Raw genomic sequence first — 24,387 nt, 5'->3', positions numbered from 1 at the left:
TTTTGGAACGTTCGAAACATCTCTCTACAGCGACATCTGGTGGCCAAGTGTAAAATATAACAATCAAACAGTAGATCCGTGTTGCCAGCTCCCCAGTAAGGAAACTCTATTGGCTGTCTGTAATCACCTAATTTACACAACTGGCAATCAGGCTATAATTGTAATGGACGCCATAAGAGAGAGAAATAATATCATGAGAAACAAAAACTGAATAACCCCCACGCCGTCAAAATAAGTACAGAAGTACAAATGAGCTTTTTGTTGCTGATACTTGGCTAGTTTTTAATTTTGCCTCTCAACATGACTTAAATGCTTTGATGAAACCCCAAGTGCTATCACATTTAATCCAAAACCAAATTTGAACAGGCTACATTTCAAAGGCTTTTTTTTGTTTTTGCGACAGGGCATCAAGTTTTGACAGAAAATATTAGAGAGGAAAAAGAATGACCTGCAAAAACATGACATTCATAGCGGGAATTGAACCTGGATTACAGACTTTTTTCCCAGCCCATTGTGCAGGTGCGTTACCACTAAACCAACCGCCGCATTCAAAATGTTCAAGAGGATGTTGACATTTTGTCATGTAAGGCGATAAATCAGCAGGGCAATTTTACGTACGAAGTATACTTAGGTTGGATTCATTTAAGATTCAAGACATTTTAATATAGTGCAATCTTCTTTTCCTTTCGGCTTTTAACTTCAGAGGTCGCCACAGCGAATCAGTTGCCTCCATCTAACCCTGTCCTCTGCATCCTCTGCTCTCACACCAACTTTTTTTCATGTCCTCTTTAACTACATCCATAAACCTCCTCTTTGGTCTTCCCCTAGACCAGGGGTGGGCAATCTCGGTCCTCGAGGGTTGGAGTCCTGCAGGTTTTGAAGGTTTCCCTTTTCCATCACAATCTGATTCCAATCAATAGGATCGTTATCAGACTTGCACAGAGTTTGCTGATGAGCTGATCATATATCAGCTGTGTTGGTGAAGGGAAACATCCAAAACCTGCAGGACTCCGGTCCTCGAGGACCGAGTTTGCCCACCCCTGCTCTAGACCTTTTGCCTGGCATTTGGAAACTCAGCATCCTTCTGCCAATATAATGACTATCTCTCCTTTGGACATGTCCAAACCATCTCAGTCTGGCCTCTCTGACTTTATTTCCAAAGCCTCTAACAATTTTAATTTTAACTTAATTAAATTAATTAATTTTTATATAGTGCAAAGGTCGGATTTTAATTAATTTTAGAAAAGGCACTTGTTGAAACAATGTGACATATGGAGGCGTAATGGAACACAAAAGGCAATTGTCACGTGACATCCTGATTCTGAGACAGATTTAGGAACGCAATTCGAATCAGGAAGTTCCGCCTGGGTTCCGGTACGTACCAAAACACAGTTTCGATTTTGCCATCGCTACTGGACAGTACCTCGTTTACCTCCTTGTTTTTGGTTTAATTAAATCCCTCTTTTGACTTCACCTCTGCCTCCTCGCCCTGCTTCCTTGCACTTGGGTCCGCAACCACCACTACCCCCTGAGAGATCGTATCGGTTGCTCGTTCTGTTTTTTTGTGGTGCTTTTGTGGTGTGTTTAACAATGGAAAAATAAAAACAAAAAAACATATACATATTTATACATAAATACAACACTATACTTTTCCTCCTCGGTCAAAGTTAATCTGAACATTTGGCCGCAAATGGGCTCCTATTAATGAACCCAATTCTCTGATTTGCCTTCAAAGGGACCATTTGCCAAGATTATTGTTACCACTTTTAATGTTCCATATTGATTGGCTCCACAATGACATCAAGGTGCTCTTGGAGAGACTGTAAGCAAAGAAATAGCAAGACCGGCTCAGGCTGACATCCTCTCATTGAAAAAACAAAAACAAAAGCAACAATGCCTGTATATGTGGTGGAAAGGGATACCGTGACTTTGCAGAAAAGATTCCTCAGCAGGTAGCCCGTGCCTTAGCAGTTCACAGTTGTCTCTCTTCCAGGAAGCTAATGGAGTTCTCTATAGCCTGTCACTTTGTGTACAAGAGTTGTGCTGCAGGAAATAAACAGAGGTTACAGAGATGCACTGGTACAACCACCACATATTTTATAGTACTGAAATACAGTACACAGTTGGTGGAATATTGTAACTTTATGTTGGTATATTAGCAATTTGTGTCATTAATGTGCAAAAATGGTAACACATCAATCATAAATGGTTAGGACAGATTACACATTTTACTTTATGACACCTATAGTGTATTAAAATGCTCATAACCTTTGATCTGAAAGAGCTGTAGGTGATAATTCTGACAATAATTGCAGAGTCATATTATTTCAGTGTCAACGTTAGATGATTTGTCATACAAGGGTTACATTACCAAAATCATGTAACAGTTACTCAATTTACAATGCTTGTTTTTGCCTTTTGCAGCATAATTTGCTAATCAGCCTCATCTGCTGTGATTGGTCGTCTCTGCGAAGACTGTTGCGAAGACATGATGCATTCAAGAGCAGCTCAGATGAACGTACAATGACATATTCTAATGGAATTCAAATTGTGAGTTCCATAAACACCACAACCCTTCAACAACGCCCCTGCTTTTAACATACAAACACCACACATGAGGGATGTTACTCGTCCAGTGTGCTAAAAGCATCATTTGGCTTAGTTTTATAGAGGCCGGGGAGCATGAGTCAAAATGTTTTAATGGCAGCTTCAGACAGCAGCGTATTGATCGCTGATTCATCCAAAACATACAAACCTATGTGTGCGTGTATATGTTTATGCAATAAATAAATGAATAAAACTCGCTGTAGTACAAATTTGTTTGTCCATAATCATTCATCTCAACGATCCGATCCAGAATCCAGTCTTGGATAGCTGATGAGAGAGGTGAGTGGTGGTGTGAGAAATGAAGCATGCCACATATTAAAACAAGGAATGGTGCTACCTAGTGGTGAGACAGTAAAATATATCAACATGGAGCCACTCTTACAGTGACAAGCACACACAAAAAAAGGTATTACATGACTTCCAATTTTGAAATAACAAAACATTGACATTTTATGATTAAATACTGATAAACTTTTGTTTTAAATGTATTTATTTATTTATTGCAAATAATACCTCATTTTGAATTTGACCCCTACAACATAGTCCAAAAAAGCAGTACAGACATAATATTTTTTTGTTTTTAATCTTAAAAGATTTGTATCTGTGACAATTTGCATGCACCTTTTTAAGATCTTTCAACTCAGCTGCCATTGTGTAAATGCTACAAGATTACTTTAGTACAAACAACTTAATTTGCTTTGCACGCTAGAATCTTAATGAAGTTGAACCAACTTAATTTCCATTGTATGATACTACTCCATTTAATTATATACTGTAAAAAATAGTGCTGGTCCAACTTAATAAGTTGCTAACGCCATAAATCCTTTTTTTAAGAGTGGCAGAAGATGGGGTTGGGTCTGCGGTCGCAACTTTTGGCCCTCTCCTGGAGCAGAAGGCTCCCTGGGTTAGCATTTTTGTAGCTAGGTTGCCCTGTGCTAAGCCACCGGGGCCTTAGATCATCTGTTTTGCTTTGTTTTGAATGTTTTTTTGTGGGTCCGTATTGTGGGGCGTGGTGAGTTAGGGATTTGTTTTTCAACTATGTCATTTATATATTTGTATGAAAAGTGCTATACAAATAAAGAGTGATTGATTGATTGATTGATTGATTGATTGATTGATTGATTGATTGATTGATTGATTGATTGATTGATTGATTGATTGATTGATTGATTGATTGATATTTAGTTTTATTTACTGCTGGTTCCTTGTCCGTCAGTCATAGTGCTTCTTTGATTGGCTACATTACATTTACGTCACATTCCACAAGTCAAATGGCTTGAGAGTCATCGACTTTGCTCACTCACATCAAGATTTTTGGTCAGAAGTTGAACCTATACTCAACACGCTATTATTGTGACTCTGTTCTACATTTCAGAACAAAGGCTAATCTTATTGGACAATCAAGACATAAGATAGGCAGCTAAGGCAGGCATTTGACTTCTTTGGTCGGGAAGAAGCAAAATCAGGACAAAAATAGCCTGATTGTCTTTATGTGTGTACCTGGCCTAACGGTTTAAGCTTTGTAAGTCATTTTGGTTTGATGTGACAGGGAACTTGGAACTTGCTTGAAAGTTGAAGGTTATGATTTAAGACTTACCTACTTGTCAACCGTCTGTGTTCACTGGATCCACATTACTGTTACTATTTGTTACTAAAGCCTTTAATTTCCAATCTCCTCTCATAAGACTGGTGGGTATTTGCTGAACCTTAAATGTGTATGACATAACTCAATTTATGTCCAAAGACTATTTACTGTGTTAGGGATTCTAGTCACCATAACATATATTTTCATTTCATTATAATTTATCTGCATAGTGTGTCTGATTTAAACAGTCAGAGTTGCATGTTACTTGAGCATACAACATTCTACGGCTGTCACTATCGAATCTTTTTAAAATTAAGTTTCTTATCAATTGAGTAATGCCCCCTTTACCCCCCCACCCGTCACCCCCCCACCCCACCCCACACACCCTCCTCCAAAAGAAAACAAACATATATATTTTTCTTAATCCACTAAAGTTAGAATGGAGTGGATATAAGTACTCATAATTTATTATCTTCTATACATATGCATTAATAAACGCAAACACAATTAGCTTATGCTAAATGGTTAGCAATCACAATTATCATTAGCACACTAGCGATTACCACTTAAGGTAAACAAACACTAACTACCATCTACGCAGATTAATCGCACTATTAATTTTGACCATAGATGATCCTTTAGCGCAAGGGTGGGCAAACTTTTTGACTTGCGGGCCACAATGGGTTTGAAATTTGAAAATTTTGAACAGACGGGCCGGACCAGGAGCATTTGGACCTCATAGCACAGTAAAAACACACAGATAAATGTACAACCCAATTTACTTATAGTGTGCACTAAGGACTGCGTTTTTCAAATGTGCAAAATCCACTTATTTAAAACAGCTTTTCCAATAGCTTCATTTTTATTGTTTTAGCTCAACTTTTGCTGTGTTTTTATGCTTTGTAAAGTGACCTTGGGTGTTCTGAAAGGTGCTGTTTTTAAATGAAATGTATTATTATTATTATGATGATTATTATAAAATAGCCCTAATCCAGGTAGTACGTTTGCCTCAATGAATAAGCAAGATGCGGCATTTACACACTATTTGGCAAAGTGGGAGGAGAAATGTAAATAGATTAAAATAGCACATACACTGTGATCTGTCAAACCTGGTGACTGCATCTATTATTAATAGATTTCAATTCAAGGCGTAAAGTTAAAGAATTTTTTTCCATTGGCCCACCCATTTTTAACCCGGGCCCACAGTACGTGTGACACATGCGGCTGCATGATAGCCGCTGCTGCCTGTCACGCGCTGAGGACAAAGCGCGTACATCCAATCCGTCTCTGACCACTTTTCCATCTCCGTGGGGGACGCATAGCACACGGTGTTTGTGCAGCAGCTCAAAAAGAAGCCAAAAGCCAACGAGGAAACGCTCATAGAAGTGCTCGACGCACGCCCCGGGGATGTATTCACCAATATCAACAGTCTCCTGCATGCGCGCTCCTCACCTCACCCATGACAACATGTAGAAAGACTATCTTCAGCTGTCAAAAGGATCAAAACACGCAACAGTGCCACAATGTTGACTGATAGACTGAACTCATTGTCCCTGCTTTCTTTCAAAAAAGAATTGACCGATTCTCTGGACTATCAGGACATTATTGCTGTGTTCAACACAAAACCCTGCCGTCTCCTGCTGTAAATGTCCAAATCCAAATCCAATAAGATAAGATAAGATCCACTGATTGTCACACCCATCTAAGTGGGGCGAAATTTGTTCTCCGCATTTGACCCATCCCCTGAGGGAGCGGTGAGCAGCAACAGCACCGCGCTCGGGAATCATGTGGTGATCTAACCTCCCAATTCCAACCCTTAATGCTGAGTGTCAAGCAGAGTGACAATCGGTCCCATTTTTATAGTCTTTGGTATGACCCGGCTGGGAATTGAACCCACGACCTCCCAGTCTCAGGGTGGACACTCTAACCACTCGGCCACTGAGCTGAACAAAAAATAAATAAATAATAAAATAAATAAATAAAATAAATAAATAAAATAAAATAAAATAAAATAAAATAAAATAAAATAAAATAAAATAAAATAAAATAAAATAAAATAAAATAAAATGAATTTTTTTCTAGCCTTATTGGATAAGTTCGGCGGGCCGGATTGAAACGCATAACGGGCCGTATTTGGCCCGCGGGCCGGGGTTTGCACATGTCTGCTTTAGCGTGACAGCGGATGGCGGATGGCTGCATTTAAGGTAGCACAGGTTGTGTTTGAGCAATAAACATAATTACATGCAGTAAAGCCTTTAATAAATGTTTGCGTATCACATTTAGAATATTTGTTCATGTCAAAATATTGGGTTCATTTTTTTTCCATTTTAAAGTAATTAACTGATTAGGAAAAGAGGAGGATGAAATGTTGAAGAAGTCCTCATAACACATAACCGGTGCTCTTCAAATTTGGTGGGAATTTTTTTTTGTTGATAAAAATGGCTTTTTTATTAAGCGATTAATTGTGATTAATCAAAATTCTAAAATGTGATTAATCTGATAAAAAATGTAATCGTTTGACAGCTCTAGTTTACACATACATTAAATCTATATTACACATATAGCAACATATATACACATATAGTAACAATATCTTAAAAATCACTTACAGATGGTGCTTCAACAACAATCCACGGGTAAAGGAGTGGAGCTGCCTGTGTTAGATTAGCTACAATGAGCTGTTCATGTCTTCTTCTATGGGAACTTTTAGTGCTTGAGTGCCCTCTACTGGTTAAGTGATGAACACCTAAAACTTAGTGGCAGGTTATACAGTATTTTTGAATAATTACAGCCCAAGTGCTTTTTAGGACGTAAATAAGAGTCAAGATATTTCACTTTACAAGTTACATTTATCATTGTATTTAACAGATAAAAATCTGGATAGTTCATGTGCGTGTTCTCCTTAGTCCTACAGATCATAACCACACTCTTAGTTGCATTGTACTTATGTCATAATGCTCATATGAAGCTTCTGTCATTTGTTTCATATGGCAGCCTAACACACAGTTGGTCCACAAGCAGGTCCTCCAAGAATATGACCCCCATCTCTCCAGAGTGAATATTACATTTAACACAATGAAATATAGAAGAAATTCCAACATATACCTCATCACAATTTACATAACTTCAGTACATACTGTAACATACATTATAAATAACATGTTGAAAATGGGATGAACAAAAAAAGAGCTTCTTTTTGTTTTGTTTTTTTAATTTCTCTATACACGTAAAACATTGTTGTGTCAGATTCATCCAATAAGTATTTGTACACGTTTGAAAACACTTAAAATAATAACACAAACATTCTTTAGAAGCTCTAAAGAACAATTCTAGTATTTTTAGGAAACTAAAAATATGTAGCCACGGTTTGCTCTAGTCCACAAATAATCCCTAATGTTGAGATATACTTTATCTCAAGTGCACCAGAAGTTTGTGATGATGGGTTATAAACAAAAAGGCAGTGTGAGCTGTGAGGTGTCTGGGACATAGCTACTTACTTTACTTCAGTGTCACCTCTAAATACAAGGTAAGCATTTTGAATATTTAATGAGTTGTATTTGTCTGTGTTTAATCTTAAACAAATTGAGATTTGAAACTCTCCTTGTTATGCTTGCCAGACTTGACCACTGTGTATGGAAATAAATCCCGTAGTGTTATCTTTGAGAAGAACCCTGTCACTGTCAGCCCACAAACAAACACACATTTCCTCTCCAAATATGAAAATATGTGCAAAAATGTGTTTAAGAGGATGCTGTGGAATTAAAAGGGGAGTTCTCTATTTAACATCGTAGGAAATCTTGAGTGACAGGCTCAGGACAAAGAAGCTCTGAACTAAGGAACATGTTTGCCTAGTTTTCACTCTAACGCCAACTATACTGTAAATGTGTTTACTTGAGAATAATAAGTTCTATCCTTGTAATTAGATGTTATTATGTTTATTCTGTTTCTTTATGTTTGTTGTTGTTTGTCATATCAGGCAGTAATTGTAATTTTGATTACAGTATGCTCATGATCGAAAGAATAATAGTGCAAAGACTTCATGCATGTCCTTTGTGTTAAAATAGAACACCACAAGCTTTACAATGGATCTCCATGGAAATGATAGCTACTGTACAAAAAAAATCAAAAATAAATACTTGAGAAAATACAAGTACCTGTATTTATTTTCTGACAACTTTTACTTTTGTATCCGTCCTTTCTTTGTCATAATATCGTCATTATTTTGTTTTCAACCTCCATGGATGATGGCACAATGTAAAATATACCAAAAAAATATTATCACGATTGAAAACCTAATTGATTGACATTGGGATTTGCTGTGTTAAAACTGTTTGTAAGATTTGAATATAGCCTCACTTCACTAAACCCTCCTCCCATTGAGTTGCTGACAAAAGCATTGCCTTTCATTACGGGGGAAGTCGGGGCTGGACTGGCACAAATAATCGGCCCTGGCATTTTGACTTAGGCCCGCCGGCCCAGCCCGATTTCTGACCACCATCTAGCTCCACCACTGATGTTGATTGGTTCAATTTGCTCTCCATATTGTAAATTGATTAATTGGCTGCTCTCTCTAAATTGTGGGATGGTCTCTTTTGTAAAATTTGAGGAAATTAATTGAAGAGCGGCACATCGGCCCCATAAGACATCGGCCCACCGGGCATCTACCCTGAATACCAGATGGCCAGTCCAGCCCTACAGCGTGAAATTAACCCAACAATTTTCTTTACAATAATATGTTCTATGCAGCCCCACTAATCTCAACACGACATTCTGATTAATATTGTGTTTGTGGAATATAAGTTAAGCAGCAAAGTTATTCATTTTCTATTCTTCCAGGGAGGCTGCCAACTGTGATGTAATTTTCAGTCGAACGTGATAATGACGGGTGGATTTGTTCCTTAAAGATTCGGTGTGCTTTATTTAGTGCCATCTAGTGGTGAACTAATAGAATGCAACGATTTTTAAGCATGTACACTATGGTGCCTCTGACAGACCACACGTCACAAGCCTACCACTAATTACTGCCATACTACGAGTGGGCGAGCGAGCAAATAACACAGCAAGCTGGAGCTAGCATAAGTAGCGAGCAAGAGTGGCTAGCAAGAAGGTAAAGGTAAGGTAAATTCCACTGATTGTCACACCGAACTAAGTAGGGGCCAAATTCATTGTCCACATTTGCCCAATCCCCTGAGGGAGCGGTGAGCAGCAATGATTGCATTCACATGGTGATCTAACCCCCCAATTCCAACCCTTTATACTGAGTGTCAAGCAGGGAGGTAATGGGTACCATTTTTACAGTCTTTGGTAAGAGGTGGCCGGAGATTGAACCCACAACCTCCCAGTCTCAGGGCGGACACTCTACCGCAAGGCCACTGAGTTGGCTGGAAGTAGAACTAGCTGGAGCGGCTAACAAGAGCAGCTACACAGTAAAGTTCATAGAGTAAATATTACTCTAAAAAGACTATATTCGGTCCCACTCTAAACAGAGTAAACTTTCACACTTGGAAGAGAGTAAAATACTAAAACAACAAAACACTCAAGGTTTGAGGAACGATCCCACAACTTTCAGCATGTAAGACAGACACTCTACCACAGCTATGCTAGACTTATTTTAGCTAACATATTGCTGATATGTCCCAAGGGAGACCAAAAAAGGTATATGAGGATTCCACCTGACACCTGCGATATATTGACACAGAGTAGGAGTGGCATAGGTCAGTGGTTAGGTTGGCTGCTTCCCAAGCTGAAGGTTCTGTGATTGTTCCTCAACTGCTGAGTTTTGGTTGTTTTTTTGTGTTAAAAAAATCAACTCTCTTCCAAGTAGAAAGTTTACTTTGTTTAGAGAAGACTAGGACCGAATAAAGTCTTTTTCGGAGTAAACTTTACTGTGTAGCGGGAGAAGCTAGCAATTAACTCAATTCCACAAACGCAACATTAATCAGAATGCCGCGTTAAGATTTGTGGTAATATGACAATGTTTGGGTTTACTTTAATTAGTATACACAAACATGATTCTCAAACATATCTATTCATAATGGCACGCAAGTATGAAAGTACATAGTGTGGTGAATAGTCACCGAGAACGTCTATTTAACTTCAACAAAATAGCAGCACTAGCAAAAATAAGCTAGCATTAGCACTGTAAAGAATCCGATGTGAGCCATGGTGACATTGACTAATTTGTCATGGAGTGTTATCGTAACACTTGAAGAGGGTCTTCTGCCCAGATTTAGTCATAACTGTTTTAATTTACTTATTTCCTCAGTAGAACTTTTATCTGTGGATGTGTCTTTGTGAGTGTTGTCGCGATTTCTGCCATCTGCCGGACATGTCTGGGGGGCCTCCTCTATTTCCACAACAATAGACCATTTGTCTGTGGTTGAAGTCAATGTGTTAGTATGATGCCTTTAAAGTATCTCATGTCCGGTGAACTGTTTGGGCTGTTTCCTGGGGGCTTTGTGGTACTGCCCTTCAAGATAGTATAAGAATGTTGTAAGGCCTCTGTAACTTCGCAATTGTGAGAGGCTGCAGCCATTGTCTGGAACTCACTTGTGCTCGGAATATTCTGTAGAAATAAAAGCTTCGAAGTGACTGTTCATCGATCTCCAGCCTGCATTCGGATAACCAACATTCTCACTACCCAAAAGAAAACGAACACGTGGAAGAAAAAGATGATTTCTTCAACACACTAAAGGCTTTATTTTCATGCCCAACACAAGTCTAACGTGAGACGCCATCTAAATCTTACACGGAGGCCGGATACACCTTGATTTAGTATTTTAACAGATGTGTGCTTGACGAGTTTAAAAACGAGCCTTTTGCAATTCATTTGCCTCCAATCAAAGCAGCTCCTCTCATTCCCTTTAAAATGCAGCACACGAGGGGTGCGCTGACAGTCCTTGACATGACGCGAGAAGAAACTGATTTGCTAGAGTGCTGCGGTAACTTGAGGCGCGCAAAGTATGCTTACAAGAAATTGCTCTTTGCTAGTCTTCTCTGCAGTTGTTGGCAAATGAGGCATGTTTTCTTTTCTCGAGGTTAATATTCTACCATCATTTCAGCAAAGCTCCTGAAGCCCAAGGTAACACAGGTCAGCGTGAGACAGCAGGAGTGTGCCTGCTACGAGTGTCCCTACAAGTGCAAATGATTGTCAGCATTCAGTCATGTTTTGTGTGTCCTTTTAGATGCTTAAAAATCTAATTAGTGGTACGAGATTGGGTCGCAGAGGACTGTTTTATTTAACAGATTATTCCACACATTGGGTCAACCAACTTTTTTGTGTTCTTTAACCCATGAAGTTGCACCAATTCAATTTTGGGGGGTTGTTTTGTTTAGACAGACCAAATTAGGATCAGGGGCCGGGGGGTGTTGTACAAAACAACCAAATATTTTGGGTTGCTTCAAGCATTGTTTAAGGGCAGGAATAGCTAGACAACTTGCACATTCTGAGGAGGGGAAAACAAGTAAGTAACACACCATCAGTAGCTTTGCATCTTTGACCACAACAACAACTTTGTTTGTGTTTTTCCACACACTTCCTATGTAGTCTTCTTCAGCAACTGTCTCACATTCGGATTTGGAGAAGCAAGATATTTCGCATCCATGACTTTGCCTATTTGATGCTGACAAAAATGATTTGCGGTGAATGCGTCATGTCTTGTGAAAGCCTATGAAAAAGTGGTATTGAGCCATTCTTATACACGACGTCACTTCTGGTGCACCTTGACCGCACCGATGTCCAAATTCACGTGGCTTTCTGATCTAGCCTTCAAATCTGGCTTTCTTTTCCATGGAGACAGGCCCTGAGCAAAGCCTGCTTAGGAGCACACTTTTGTAACCTACGTTGCTCTGCTCTTCTTCTACGATGCTCTTCTCCTACGCTTAACCTGTCCAAATTCACCACGGTTTATGCAGTCCACACAGGCTACATGAGGCGGAGCCTTCGAAGGACCCAGCCTGTGGAGGGTCCTCCTGGACGCAGTCGATGAATCTGGACACAGCTACAGTGCACGGCTCCTGTGGAAGTGGTCTTACACCCATCCGGCAAGACCTCTCTCACAAAATGCAACGTGATGTGCGTTATTATGTTTTGTTTCCTTGGTTCCAGCACTTTGTAAGTTAATAAAATATCAGGGCAATTGCAGTTTTCCCCATTTGGTGTTATTGTTAACGATTATTGTTAATAACTGACAATTTAAAAAGTTTAAAAAAAAAAATTCTTTACTCCCCCTTTTTTTTTCTTCTTTTCATTTAAGTTTTGGTGTTGAATTGGTTTGTCGGTCTATGTTTTTATTTTAGTTTTTTGTATGTTGACTTCTTAAGTACATTGACAGAGCAGACACTCAAACTCGGCACAATTGTTGCCATGTATATTTGAAGACAAGAAATACACTTTTGGGTGGTGTGGAATTTCATAATTACAGTAAATTTTTTGTTTGAAAACACTTATATGAAGATTAAACAATCAAACAGTAACACAGTAAATTTGTAGAGTACATTTTACGGTAAATAGATTTTGGTCCCAGTCCAAACAGAGAAAAAATTATCTACTTCAGACATTACATTTACATTCAGCCTACTCTGAATATTTTACTCTGTTTAGACTGAGACCAATTCATATAGTCGTTTCAGTCAAGCCAAGTCATCTTTATTTATTTATTTATTTATTTATTTATTTATGTACTCTACCAAATTTACTGTGTACAGCGGTAACGTGTGCCTTGTTTTGACATTTGGCTTGCGCCGACGTAGAGTAATAAATAAATAAAATACAGTTCATTTGTTTACGTTCTCTTATGTGTTATTCCTTGAGCTATATAAATTAACTAAAAAAAAACCGTATATGTAAAATGGTGGTGTTTTGGGGGGTGGGAGTGGATGTGATTTCAAATGTGAAAAATTATTTGATATATGAATGAATTAAGTACGAAAAGGGAATCTGATGGTACAGCCATGTTATATACAATAATAACCAGTAGAGGGCGCTAGTCTCCCAGGCAAATATTTTATGTAGAGCTTGGTCATGTTTTAGGCACCATTAGAACAGTAGTTCAGTTAATGTGTAATTTTCACGGTTACAAATGTAACTAATTATTTCCCTACTGTCTTGCAATGTGTTTTATTGTTTCCCTTTCATAATCAGTGATGTTGGCCAATTGATCGCCTGTGCAAAATATGGAAATCAATCACTAAATTTAGAATTGGGAGGGGTGTGGGTGCTCAAAAATCTTAGCCACGCAGCAAAAACAAAAGCAAACAAATAACCATGGTGTAGCCTAATAAATCAACATTTTCTCCGCGCGTGCACCAGACACACGTGCACACGCGCTGGGTGTTGCTCTCCCCAATCCACCTGTTCGCGCGCTTGCACATGATGTGCTCGCTTCTCTCCTCTCAAACGAATGGAGCATCCATCACTTCACCTTCCCTGGCTGCTTTTGCGCATCAAATAAACCGTCGGCATCTAGCTGTTTCTGATTTATGTTTGAAGAATCTTTTTCTGACGACACGAGCCTTCCAATGAAGACGGCGAACACCGCTTCTCGTCGAACGAACCAAGTGGACTGATTTGGAACCAGTGTGATTCTAAGGCACAACACACGCAGTGTGGTTTCCTTTCATTTCCCCTTTTATTAATTTTTCTGCGTTTTATTTCTTGACATAGGCGAAGCCATGGTACCGGTACCACCTCGCCTTCTTGCGGCAGCGTGACAACTTTATTGTTCACCACAGCCTTCTTTTTTTTTTTTCCTCTTAATGGGATCGCGCTTTTTCTGGGGAATTACCCGCCGTTTTCTTTCCCAATTATGTTCACTTTTGCTGCCTTCTGCTATATGCTGTCTCTGGTCCTCTGCGTGTCCCTCATCTTCTTCGCAATATGGCACGTAAGTATATACTTTAGATGTGGTATCATTTTGGATGTGTCTAATGTATGACTGTGCACTGTGACAACACTTTACATCTAAGATGTAATTAATGTTTGCGAAGCATTTACCCTAATTTGTGTTGACTAGGTTCTCGGAAATGACTGGTGCACACCTGTATCAGATCTTGTCGCATAAATATCCCTTTTGTCACAATTTGGCTCTTAATTTTGCATGCTTAATGCAATCGCGATCCTGCTTAATGCAACCTGCAACACGGTGCAGCCATATAGCCTATCCTAAATCAATAAATCATCAACCTTCCCTGATCTGTTTGGGAGTTCTGCAGCTTTGCCCGCACACAAATACACACACTCACATACACACGTAATTGGATCCATTCTCAGCTGTTCTGCTACACCATGCAGTGCAGAGATGATTGACTGCATCATGATATTTGAATAATGATGGTTGCCCAGACTTAAGTCTAAATATGCATGGATTAGATATTCTATCCTGTTCCATGAACTGTAAACAACAAAAATAATGCATTTGGAATGGCTGTACACAGCAGCCTATAGATGCACTGTATTATTGCATATGTTTATGAAATAAAATATGTAGTGTTATGGTCTAAAATGTTATTCATGCAGTAGGGCTTAACAATTATTTGAATTTTAATCATGATCACAATTATGGCTGCCATGATGAAATCAACCTGATTATCAGCAAAATTTTCATTTTGAATGTGGGTATTGCTGCATATCTTCTCAAGCGCTTCTTCAACCACTTTGAAAATAATAATAATAATAATAACCTCTTCAACCACTAGTCGTCAACCACCAGGGGGGAACATATGGTTAAGGCTTCATTAAGTTGCCTATATAATAAGCAAATGCACTCTAGAGTGAGAGACTGAAGTCAGTGGTCTGATGAGAGCATGTCAAGAGAAGAAAAAGTACACCAAATATTGGAGTTGAGGAATTGTAAGGAGCTCGTACCTAAAAAAAACCCTGTATTTAATGCACTTTTTTTTGTATCCTCACCCTAGGACTATGGTAGCCGTTAGCTAAAAATTAGTAAATTTAAATTTATTAAGAGTTAGTCAGTTCTCAGTAATTATATCGGCGCTACTAGCATTTTCAGGAGAGTAAGTAGGACTATCTTGTGTCATCAACTGTGCTCACACTTTATAGGCTTGCTTCTGTTCAACTGTAGTTTGATTGCTTGGTCAGTTTAACCAAACGCTATCACCAGAACCCCGGTGCACATACCATTTAGGGGACTGAGCCTGCGTGTAATGTGCTTGGTTCCCTTCCAAGCGAACTCTTGTGTAGCTCAAGTGTGAAAACAACAGTGACAAAATAATTGCTAATATGATACCATATAGCGTAGGGGAATCCCAAAAATGTAACAGTCAACATTGATTATAGGTGTCACAAGCTCATCTGAGTGTGCGCGTGGGCAACAGCGGAACTCCCATTGCTTTTGAAAAACGTTTTAGAATGTCTTTGTGACAAATCAGCTTGTGATAATACCACAATAAGCAAATGTGACCCAGCAAATAGCATTATTGTTTTCTCTTGAATAACGAAAATGCTGTCCAGTCAGATTGTGACTTTAAGCATATGTTTTTACTTGGCACCCTTCATCCAATGATAAAAATGCCAGGACTTAAAGTGTGATTCAAAACACACCATGTGCTTTTGTCAAGATCTGGGATGGGTAAATTAAACAATGGAGGGTGCCACAATTGTTTTTGTTTGTGCAGCTTCCTAACCAGATATGCCGTATGACAAAAATTAATTTTACATCAGGACAAAAAATGCATCTCTGTATTTTTTTTAATTGAACCAATGTAGGCTACAGAAGAATACCTATGTAAAAATATTCCGATGCTCTTGTGATTCTTGTGAAAAAACAAAATCAAAACCAGAGCAACATTAAGTGCAAGAAACCATTTCCATAATTCATAGTAGGCTAATTTACTCTCCTATATAACACTGTAGTCTAGGGCAGTCCCAATCCATCATAACTATTGCTTGTCAAAGTAATTCCAAAGACATGTGGTTAGTTGAACACTCCAAATTGTCCATAGGTGTGATTGTGAGTGTGGATGGTTGTTCGTCTCTGTGTGCCCTGCCATTGAATGGCAACTAGTTCAGGGTGTTTCCTGCCTACTGCCCAAAGCCGACTGGGATAGGCTCCAGCTCCCATGCATGCTCCACCAATGCTCAGATGAGTACGAAGAGCCCTGACTGTTTTACTCGCACCTATCAGCTTTAATCTTCCCTTTATAGTAAAGTGTGCGGACCCACACACTCCTGTTTCTTTGGGGAGGGGAGGGGTGGAGTTTTTCTTACCTCATTTGTGAAGTCATGTCTTCGTTTGTCAACTGTGACTGTCGCTTTAAGATCGTGCGCATGCGCACAATGAACGAGCCTGACACAGATGCTGCAGTTACGCTTTGGGCCAGAGGTGGCAGTCGCGAGTAAAAAAGTGATAAACTGCACAAAGATCCTTTAAAGTCAATAACATAATATTTGGTGGCATAATTCTTACTTGCAATAACTGAAGTGTTGCCTTCTTCGTTTGAAAGGCTTTTCCAGGCCTTTACTGTAGCCTCTTTCAGTTTTTCATATTCTTCTTTTGATCTGAAAACCAAATATTTTCGGTATATAACAAAAGCAAAATAATTGACCTTGCCATTCCAATACTTTCAGAGAAAAAACGTTGAGTTTTAATAACATATAATCCACAATTGAATTGGCATTTTTAAACAAATTTTATTGAAAAAGTATGTCATTATTATGATTTTTTATTTTTTTGGTATATAAGTTATCAGATGTTTACATTCTAATAGGGAGAACATCACCTTATAAAATGAATCTTATTTCCCTGTTGTTTTATAAATACGGGACGGAAAGCAGACCATCTCCACCAAATGTATGTATTATTTTGTTTACAACTATATGTGTTATTCAGAAGATAACAATAATCCACATCGATTGTGTTTTCTGCTTAAGACAGCAAAAAGAGTGGTGACGCCTTTTTCACGATTCCCTCTCACACTGAGATGTAGACACACGGCATAATAAGATCAGGCTGCACACCGAGAGGAAACATAATTAGGTAGAGGCTGTGTGTTGGGAATATGATGGTGGAAGCATGCTGCAGAGCCAAGCTTTGCACATTTAAACGCGACACCTGCCGAAAGCTGGGAATGTTGGCTCATTGACTTCTGTCAAGCCTGTTTGGAATACGCTCATCCCGCCAACTGTTTTTTGTGCTTTTAAGTCATATGCATTCAAACTACTTCAAAATGGACTGCTGCTGCTGGGGGCTCTCAATAACTAAGACATTTATATTTGCAGTTAACCATCCATGCATCCAACCATCCATCCATCCAAAGCGCTTATCCTCACTAGGGTCGCGGGCGTGCTGGAGCCTTTCCCAGCTGTCTTCGGGCAGCACACTGTGAACTGGTCGCCAGTTAATTGTTTAAAAATACATCCTTTCTTCCATCTATCTTCTACCACTTATCCGGGATCAAGCAGCTTTAGCAGGGAAGCCAAGACTTCCCTCTCCCCAGCCACTTTCGTCCAACTTTTCCAGGGGAATCCTGAGGTGTTCCCACGCCAGCCCGGAGATATAGTCTCTCCAGTGTGTCCTGGGTCGTCCTCTGGGCTACCTGCCTGTGGGATATAACCGGGACACCTTACCAGGGAGGCATCCTAATCAGGTGCCTGAGCCACCTCATCTTGCTCCTCTCAACGCGGAGTAGCAGTGGCTCGACGCTGAGTCCCTTTTGGCTCAGCTCCTTCTTTACTTTGACAGACTGAGATAGAGTCCACATCACAACAGATGTTGCACTGATTCGCCTTCCCTCACTTGTGAACAAGACCTCAAGATACTTGATATCCTCGATGTGGGCTGGATCTTTTTCCCGCCCTGGCAGGCAAAGGTGTCAAATCCATGTCCAGACAGTAAAAACCCTGCCACAGTTTTGTATTACCCCTGATGCTAGCTAGCTAGCTCCCTAAAAGGTAAACAAACAACATGGGAGCTAGCTAGCTAGCTAGCTTAGCACTTGGGGCTAAAGCCAAACCGTGGCAGGGTTTTTAGTTTCTGGACCTGGAATTACACCACCTCTGCTGGCAAGGGCACTCTACCCTTTTCCGACCGAGGACCATGGTCACAGATTTGAAGGTGCCGATTTTAATTCCAACCGCTTCACACTTTGGCTGTGAACCGATCCAATGAGAGTTGAAGATAGCGGTTTTGATATTTGATAACAAACGGCAGCCTTGGCGGAGTCCAACCCTCACTGGAAACAAATGTGTCTTTCTGCTGGCAATGCAGACTATAGTCTGACACTGGTTCTAGAGGGATCTAATAGCAAATCTATCAGAGGGTTTTGCATCCCGTGTTCCCAAAACACCTACCACAGAACTCCCAGAGAGACACAGTCAAATGTCTTCTCCAAGTCCACCAAACGCATGTAAACTGGTTGGGCGAACTCCCATGCACCCTCGAGGACCCTGTCTGAAGGTGTAGAGACGGTCGACTGTTTCATAGCCGGGACGTAAACCACACTGATCATTCTGAAAATAAATGTGCATTGAAAAACAGTAGCCTATAGCAAAACCAAGCTAAAAATAATTACCAAGATAGACAAGTGTGATGAAAAACAGGCCCTAGATGAAAAGGCATTGGAAATAAAAATGAATTGTGAACTTTTGGAAGACTGAAAACACGATGAGTCTGCCATGACTGCTTTTTTTTTTACACACATGCTGGACCTCTTGGCCTACTTTCAAACACATTTTACAAAAGGCAAGAGCATACATAATTAATCACTCAGAGAGAAGAAAGTGAATAATATTGTTAAATCTTAAAGAATTGTTGGGATCTCACCGTGATTTTTACATTAAGTCATAAATATTGTAATGTAAAGGAATGAGGGAGGTTACACAGTCTAATACATTCAATTCAATAAATAAAAATAATCGTAATTACTGTTAGAGGAAATTAACCAAGTGAGGCATACTGACAAAGACATTGTTGTGTATTTGTTTTACAAAGTCAGAATGGGGACACAGAAGCGAGGAGTTAGAGGAAAGTCTTTTGAAAATGTGTTCATGTTAATTCTCCAGGCAGGAATACTGCCAGGGATTGAAAAGGAAATTCAGACTTTTAAAGTCATTCCAACACAAACTTGAAGGATTTTGATATTTATGTACTGTAGATGGTGGCATGGTGGATCACTGGTTGCTCATATGCAGGAGTTGTGGGTTCGAATCCGGGCTCCGGTCTTCCTGAGTGGAGTTTGCATGCTCTCCCTGTGTGTGCGTGGGTTTTCTCCGGGTACTCTGGTTTCCTCTCGCATTCCAAAAACATGCATGGTAGATTAATTAGAGACTCTAAATCAAGAGTGTCAAACTTGCGACCCGGGGGCCATTTACAGCCAGCAGAGACTCTGCTGGCTGTAAATGGCGGGAATGAACGGGATATATTGCTAGCATTATTATTGTATTCCATTTCAGCAGCACACAATTTTCTCTGGCACTCACATATCAAACCAGATGTTTCATGAATTTATAAATAAAGAATATATTTTTTTTTTAAATAAACATCTGCAGAGGGTGTAAATAAGTGAACATGCCCGAGCAGAAGAGGACGTTTGTTCACCCTATAAGAGCAATGCAGTCTGCCAGTATTTTTTTTTTTTTCAATCGGATGCCTACTAATTGTTATGTCCCTCCTGCACAGTAGCTGGCGCTATTTACCACAAAATGTTGTAATCCACCTCACTAGGAGTCTAAAAAAGAAGAATCTCCTTTTGGCAATGTCATGTTGGTTTCCCTGTGAGACGTGAGTGACTGTTTAAAATAACCTTTATGTTCAGATTAAGATAATTTTTTTCATAGGGTGTGTGGAAAATGAAATAAGGGGACCAAATATGATTTATGAACGGATTAAACTAAACAAGTGCATGCGTACAAATTTCATTCATCACACTGATGTTAATTGTTCATAGACTTTGAATATTTTTGTTCATTTTGTACATTGTTAATAAACAGTACATTATGTGCACAAATCTCCTGCGTGCCCTGAAGTGCAAAACGCAAAAAAACAAAAAAGTGAACACCACTGCAAACCAAAAAACACAAACCAAATAAAAAACACAAAACCAAAAACGAAACACGACAGCAAATTTAAAAAAATCACAAAAACAAAAAGGTAATCACAAACACAAATAAAAAAAAACACAAACACAAAAAACGAAACGAAATGTAACTGCAAAGGCAAATCAACACAAAAAATGAAACAAAACAAAGAAAAGTAATCGCTAACACAAATCAAAAATGGCAAAAACAAAATATGAAACAAAACAACAAAAAGTAATCATAAACACCAATCAAAAACAACAAACAAAATATGAAACAATTTTTTTTTTTTTATCTCAAACGCAAATAAAATAAAAAACACACCAGCACAAAAAGGTAAGCACGCAAACACAAAACCCCGAAACACATTAACAAATCATGAAACACAACAACCTTTCGCTAACGGAAGTGGTGTTTACGTGGGAGGGGGGAGGGCAGGGGGGATCTGAGAAATGTGATTGGACTAAAGTACCACCTACTAAGAGCACAGTTTACATGTGCTTAAAATATTTAGTAAAAATAGATATTACAGTTTTATAGTAGCGTTAGCCGTTTAATTTAGTGAGATAGTTGGAGAGAAAACGAACATGGCAGATGTATTAGAAATCATAAGATGGTATAGCTTTTATAGGGCGGCTGGACAACGGAAGTTCAGTGTAGTAGTAAACCATACAGATTCTTGAGCAATGCTCATTTTGCGAGTGGGTTCGAGCCTCGCTTTTGGCAACCAAATGTTCTCTTTTTATTTGCCTTGGCCACAAATTTTAAAACAACTCTTAGTTTTACAATTTATTTTTTGTACAAATATTACATTAAAATAAAATAAATCATATTAAGTGCCAGAAAGGATGCCAAAAACGAGGCTCGAACCCGCTCACAAAATGAACATTGATCGGAGTGCCATATGCCTTACTCACTATACTGAACTTCCGCGCTTGCATCCACCCTGTAAATGCCATGCTATCGGAGATTTCTAGTTCGTTTGGGCCAATACGACGTTTGTTTTGTCCAACTATCTCACTAAATTAAACGCTATCTATTATTTCTATATATTTTAAGCACATGTAAACTGTGCTTAACTGTGCTGTTAGTAGGGAGGTACTTTCGTCCAATCACATTCCTCGGATGGTTCATATTTTGTGTTTGTGTTTTTAGATTTGTGTTTGCGATTTCTTTTTTTGTTTCGTTTTTTTGTGTTTGTGTTTTTGATTTGTATTTGTGATTACGTTTGTGTTTGCGAATACTTTTTTGTTTTTGTTTCGTTCATTGTGTTTGTGATTACGTTTTTTTGTTTGCGATTACATTTTGTTTTTGTGAATTTTTTATTTGCTGTTTTGTTTCATTTCTTTTTTTTTCTGGAGAGCTCAGTATTGATCATTCGGTAATGTCATCATCATTGCTCATTTCTGTTTTTATTTGCTTTGTGTGTTGTTGTTTTTTGCAGATGTGTTCACATTTTTGTATTTGCATTTTGCACTTCAGGGTCACCGTAAATATGTACTTAAATATATTTCAACAGTTACCCTTGCCCGCCCCCCCTCCCCCCATTTATAGTGGCGAATTTTTGTGTCAACTAATTTTTGTGGTAGACTTAAACTACAAGGAATTCCCCTTTAACAGCAAAAAAACGAGCAGACTACTGTGTGGCTCTCTGCCTTGACCTGTTGGATGAAGACAGAGGAGACGTAGAGCGAGACAATCTCAATAACAATACTATCAGGAATAGTCAGGCTGATAAGCAATAGTGATGGATGGCTATTTTCACCACCAAGTATATATAGTATTAATAGTGCTAAAAGAGTTATAGCAGAGATAATAAGATAAGATAATTATTTATTGATCCCCAAAGGGGGATTACAGCTGCACTGGGTAAAGCAGCACACAGCAGATTATTACAAAAATAAATACAATAAAAGGCGCAGTAATTGGAAGACACTGTCTGGTCATTGCACAAGAAACAAAACCAGTTGCCGATAGGGAAGCTCACAGAAACGATTATGAAGCCATTGTAATTAACATACAAGGTGAACTGCAACCTCCCTTGAGCTCTAATGCGCGACGCTTCACTAGGCCAACACTTGAGTAATTCTCTTCCCATGTAACAAGAGTCTGTAATGTCCTCTATGTGTCATTAAAGCTGGAAATGTGCCAAATAATTCTCCGGCACACCTCTGAGAGATGGGGAAGTCCTCTGGTGCAGACATGTTATATAGACTGTCTACACCAGGGGTGCTCAAGTTCGGACCTCGAAAGCCCCTATCCAGCCTGTTTTCCATGTTTCCCTCCTGCAGCACAACTAAATCTAATGATCAGCTAATCAGCAAGATTTGCAGAAGCCTGATAACGATCCTGATCATGAATCAGGTGTGTTAGTGGAGTGAAACACGGAAAACAGGCTGGCTAGGGGCTGTCGGGGACCCAACTTGAGCACCCCTGCTCTAGACAGTATTGTGCAGGGCACTCTGGGAAAATATCATTCTCTCTCAGCAACAGGCCACAACTTATTGCGTCACCTATGTAAAACACGATCAATCAAATGATGAACGTGTGCAGCCGTAACATCACACATAGCACTGCTTATAATAAGGTTCCAAATTCATAAGGATCTTGTGAAATCCTTTGTCCTCAACAACAGACAAGAGCTCTTCGTCAATGAACATTAATTAGTTTCATTATTTAAAGGGATAGCTTTAAAAGAACGCAGACTCTCTATAATGCAATATATATAATTACGTTTGTGTTGATTTGTGTATTTGTAATTTGAGCGGTCTAGTGAAGCTGGCTTTTGTATGGGGTTTCAGTTGAGTGTGTACCAGATGATAACTATTGTTTGGCCATGTCACACACTTTAAATGCTATATTGGCATTATCCATTACTTATTGCACCAGGTAGGCAAGTGAGCCAGGGCCTCACTGGTGCCCTTTGTTGGCCATTCTCTGCACACGAAGAGTGGGGGGGATAACTTCAAATTATTACAATAAATTATGTTCCATTTCAGTTTGATGGTTTGTGCTTTACCATTCCTTTTCCGTTTCAATCAAATAATTATCAATTATTTAATCGTTAAAATAGTTGAATGTGCGTATTTCTTGTTGCAATACATGGGCAGGAGGTGAAGTAAAGCATTGCAAGCTCCATGCCTCCAGTGACCACATACACATTCATTGCTGACTCAGGCAATGGCACACACAAATTGTGATGCTTCTAAAACTTTAGTTCTTAGTGGGTTTTTTTTGTTTTGTTTTTAATCTTTACCCCTACCTGATATACTCAATTTTGGATTCATGACAGGTCAGGTTTAATATTATTACAGGGAGTCCGAGACTTACGTCTTACGTGACCCTACGTTGTTTCGACTTTACGGCCCCCGTGCCTCGTCCGTAGCACCTTCTTTTTCGTTAATTATCCACAGTAATCACGCCATTTTAAAGTTAAAGTTGTGTTGTTGTTACCTCCAGCAACAAACGTCCATTGAGCAGGTTGGCTCGCCATCAGGCGTGTCACATTTCCGTGTTTAAGTTTGAATTAGCTCCGCTCTGCCGTCCGTCAGCAATGAACGTACGTTCAGAAATACAAAATATTGCTTCCGGCTCTTCCGGGTTGCGCAAAGATGTTTTTTAAAATTACTATAGAAAGTATTTTGATGTAAATATCGACTTTAATGGTGAAATTCGACTTAAGTCGAAATTCAGGCTACAACGCCGGCGTAGGAACGGAACTCGGCCGAACTCGGCTGTTGTTTTGAAAGTAGAAGGTATTTTGTTTTGAATATTACATTATGACCGCATGTGGCCTGACCCCAACCTCAACGAGGCCTTTGACTCATTGAAAAAACGATTTGTGGGAATTTGTATTTAAATTCTATGCACCAATTTTCCACAACCAGAGATATTCACGAGAACGGGATATTTCAGTTAAACCGAGGTAATGTGACAAGCACATATGCAAATACAGTAAATATCTAATAGTTATCGTTCATAAGCAAAACAACAATTAAAGGTGTTTTGTCATTGTCAGGGGATCCTGTGATTTCCATGTACTGTTTCTCTGATCTGGAATGCTGTTAACATCTAGAATAGAGAAATGGCTGCAGTAGCCGAGTCAAGCTACAGAAGACTGCCGCTGACAAGAACACAGGAGAATAGATAAAAGAGCTGAAGA

General features: G+C 39.2%; 1 protein-coding gene and 1 long non-coding RNA gene across 3 annotated transcripts in view; one reads left to right on the top strand and one right to left on the bottom strand.

Moving 5' to 3' along the window:
- Nucleotides 1–1,672: 1,672 nt before the first annotated feature.
- On the bottom strand, nt 1,673–6,848 carry LOC144039211 (uncharacterized). Its single transcript, XR_013289386.1, has 3 exons — nt 6,802–6,848; nt 1,923–2,043; nt 1,673–1,820 (listed from the first exon to the last, which is right to left on the bottom strand). It is a non-coding gene; the product is annotated as an uncharacterized LOC144039211 (long non-coding RNA).
- Nucleotides 6,849–13,491: 6,643 nt separating this feature from the next.
- cnih3 (cornichon family AMPA receptor auxiliary protein 3) overlaps nt 13,492–24,387 on the top strand; it is a 95,432-nt gene continuing 84,536 nt past the window's right edge. For both annotated transcript variants that reach the window (XM_077552399.1, XM_077552398.1), the window contains exon 1: nt 13,492–14,076. In XM_077552399.1, coding sequence (XP_077408525.1) covers nt 13,999–14,076 — 78 coding nt within the window. In that variant the 5' untranslated portion in view covers nt 13,492–13,998. The remainder of the gene's footprint in view (nt 14,077–24,387) is intronic.

The sequence above is a fragment of the Vanacampus margaritifer genome, chromosome 19 (assembly GCF_051991255.1).
Source record: "Vanacampus margaritifer isolate UIUO_Vmar chromosome 19, RoL_Vmar_1.0, whole genome shotgun sequence".
Classification (NCBI taxonomy): Eukaryota; Metazoa; Chordata; class Actinopteri; order Syngnathiformes; family Syngnathidae; genus Vanacampus; species Vanacampus margaritifer.
Note: the sequence above shows the minus strand (reverse complement) of the source record. Positions and strands in the feature narration are given on the sequence as shown.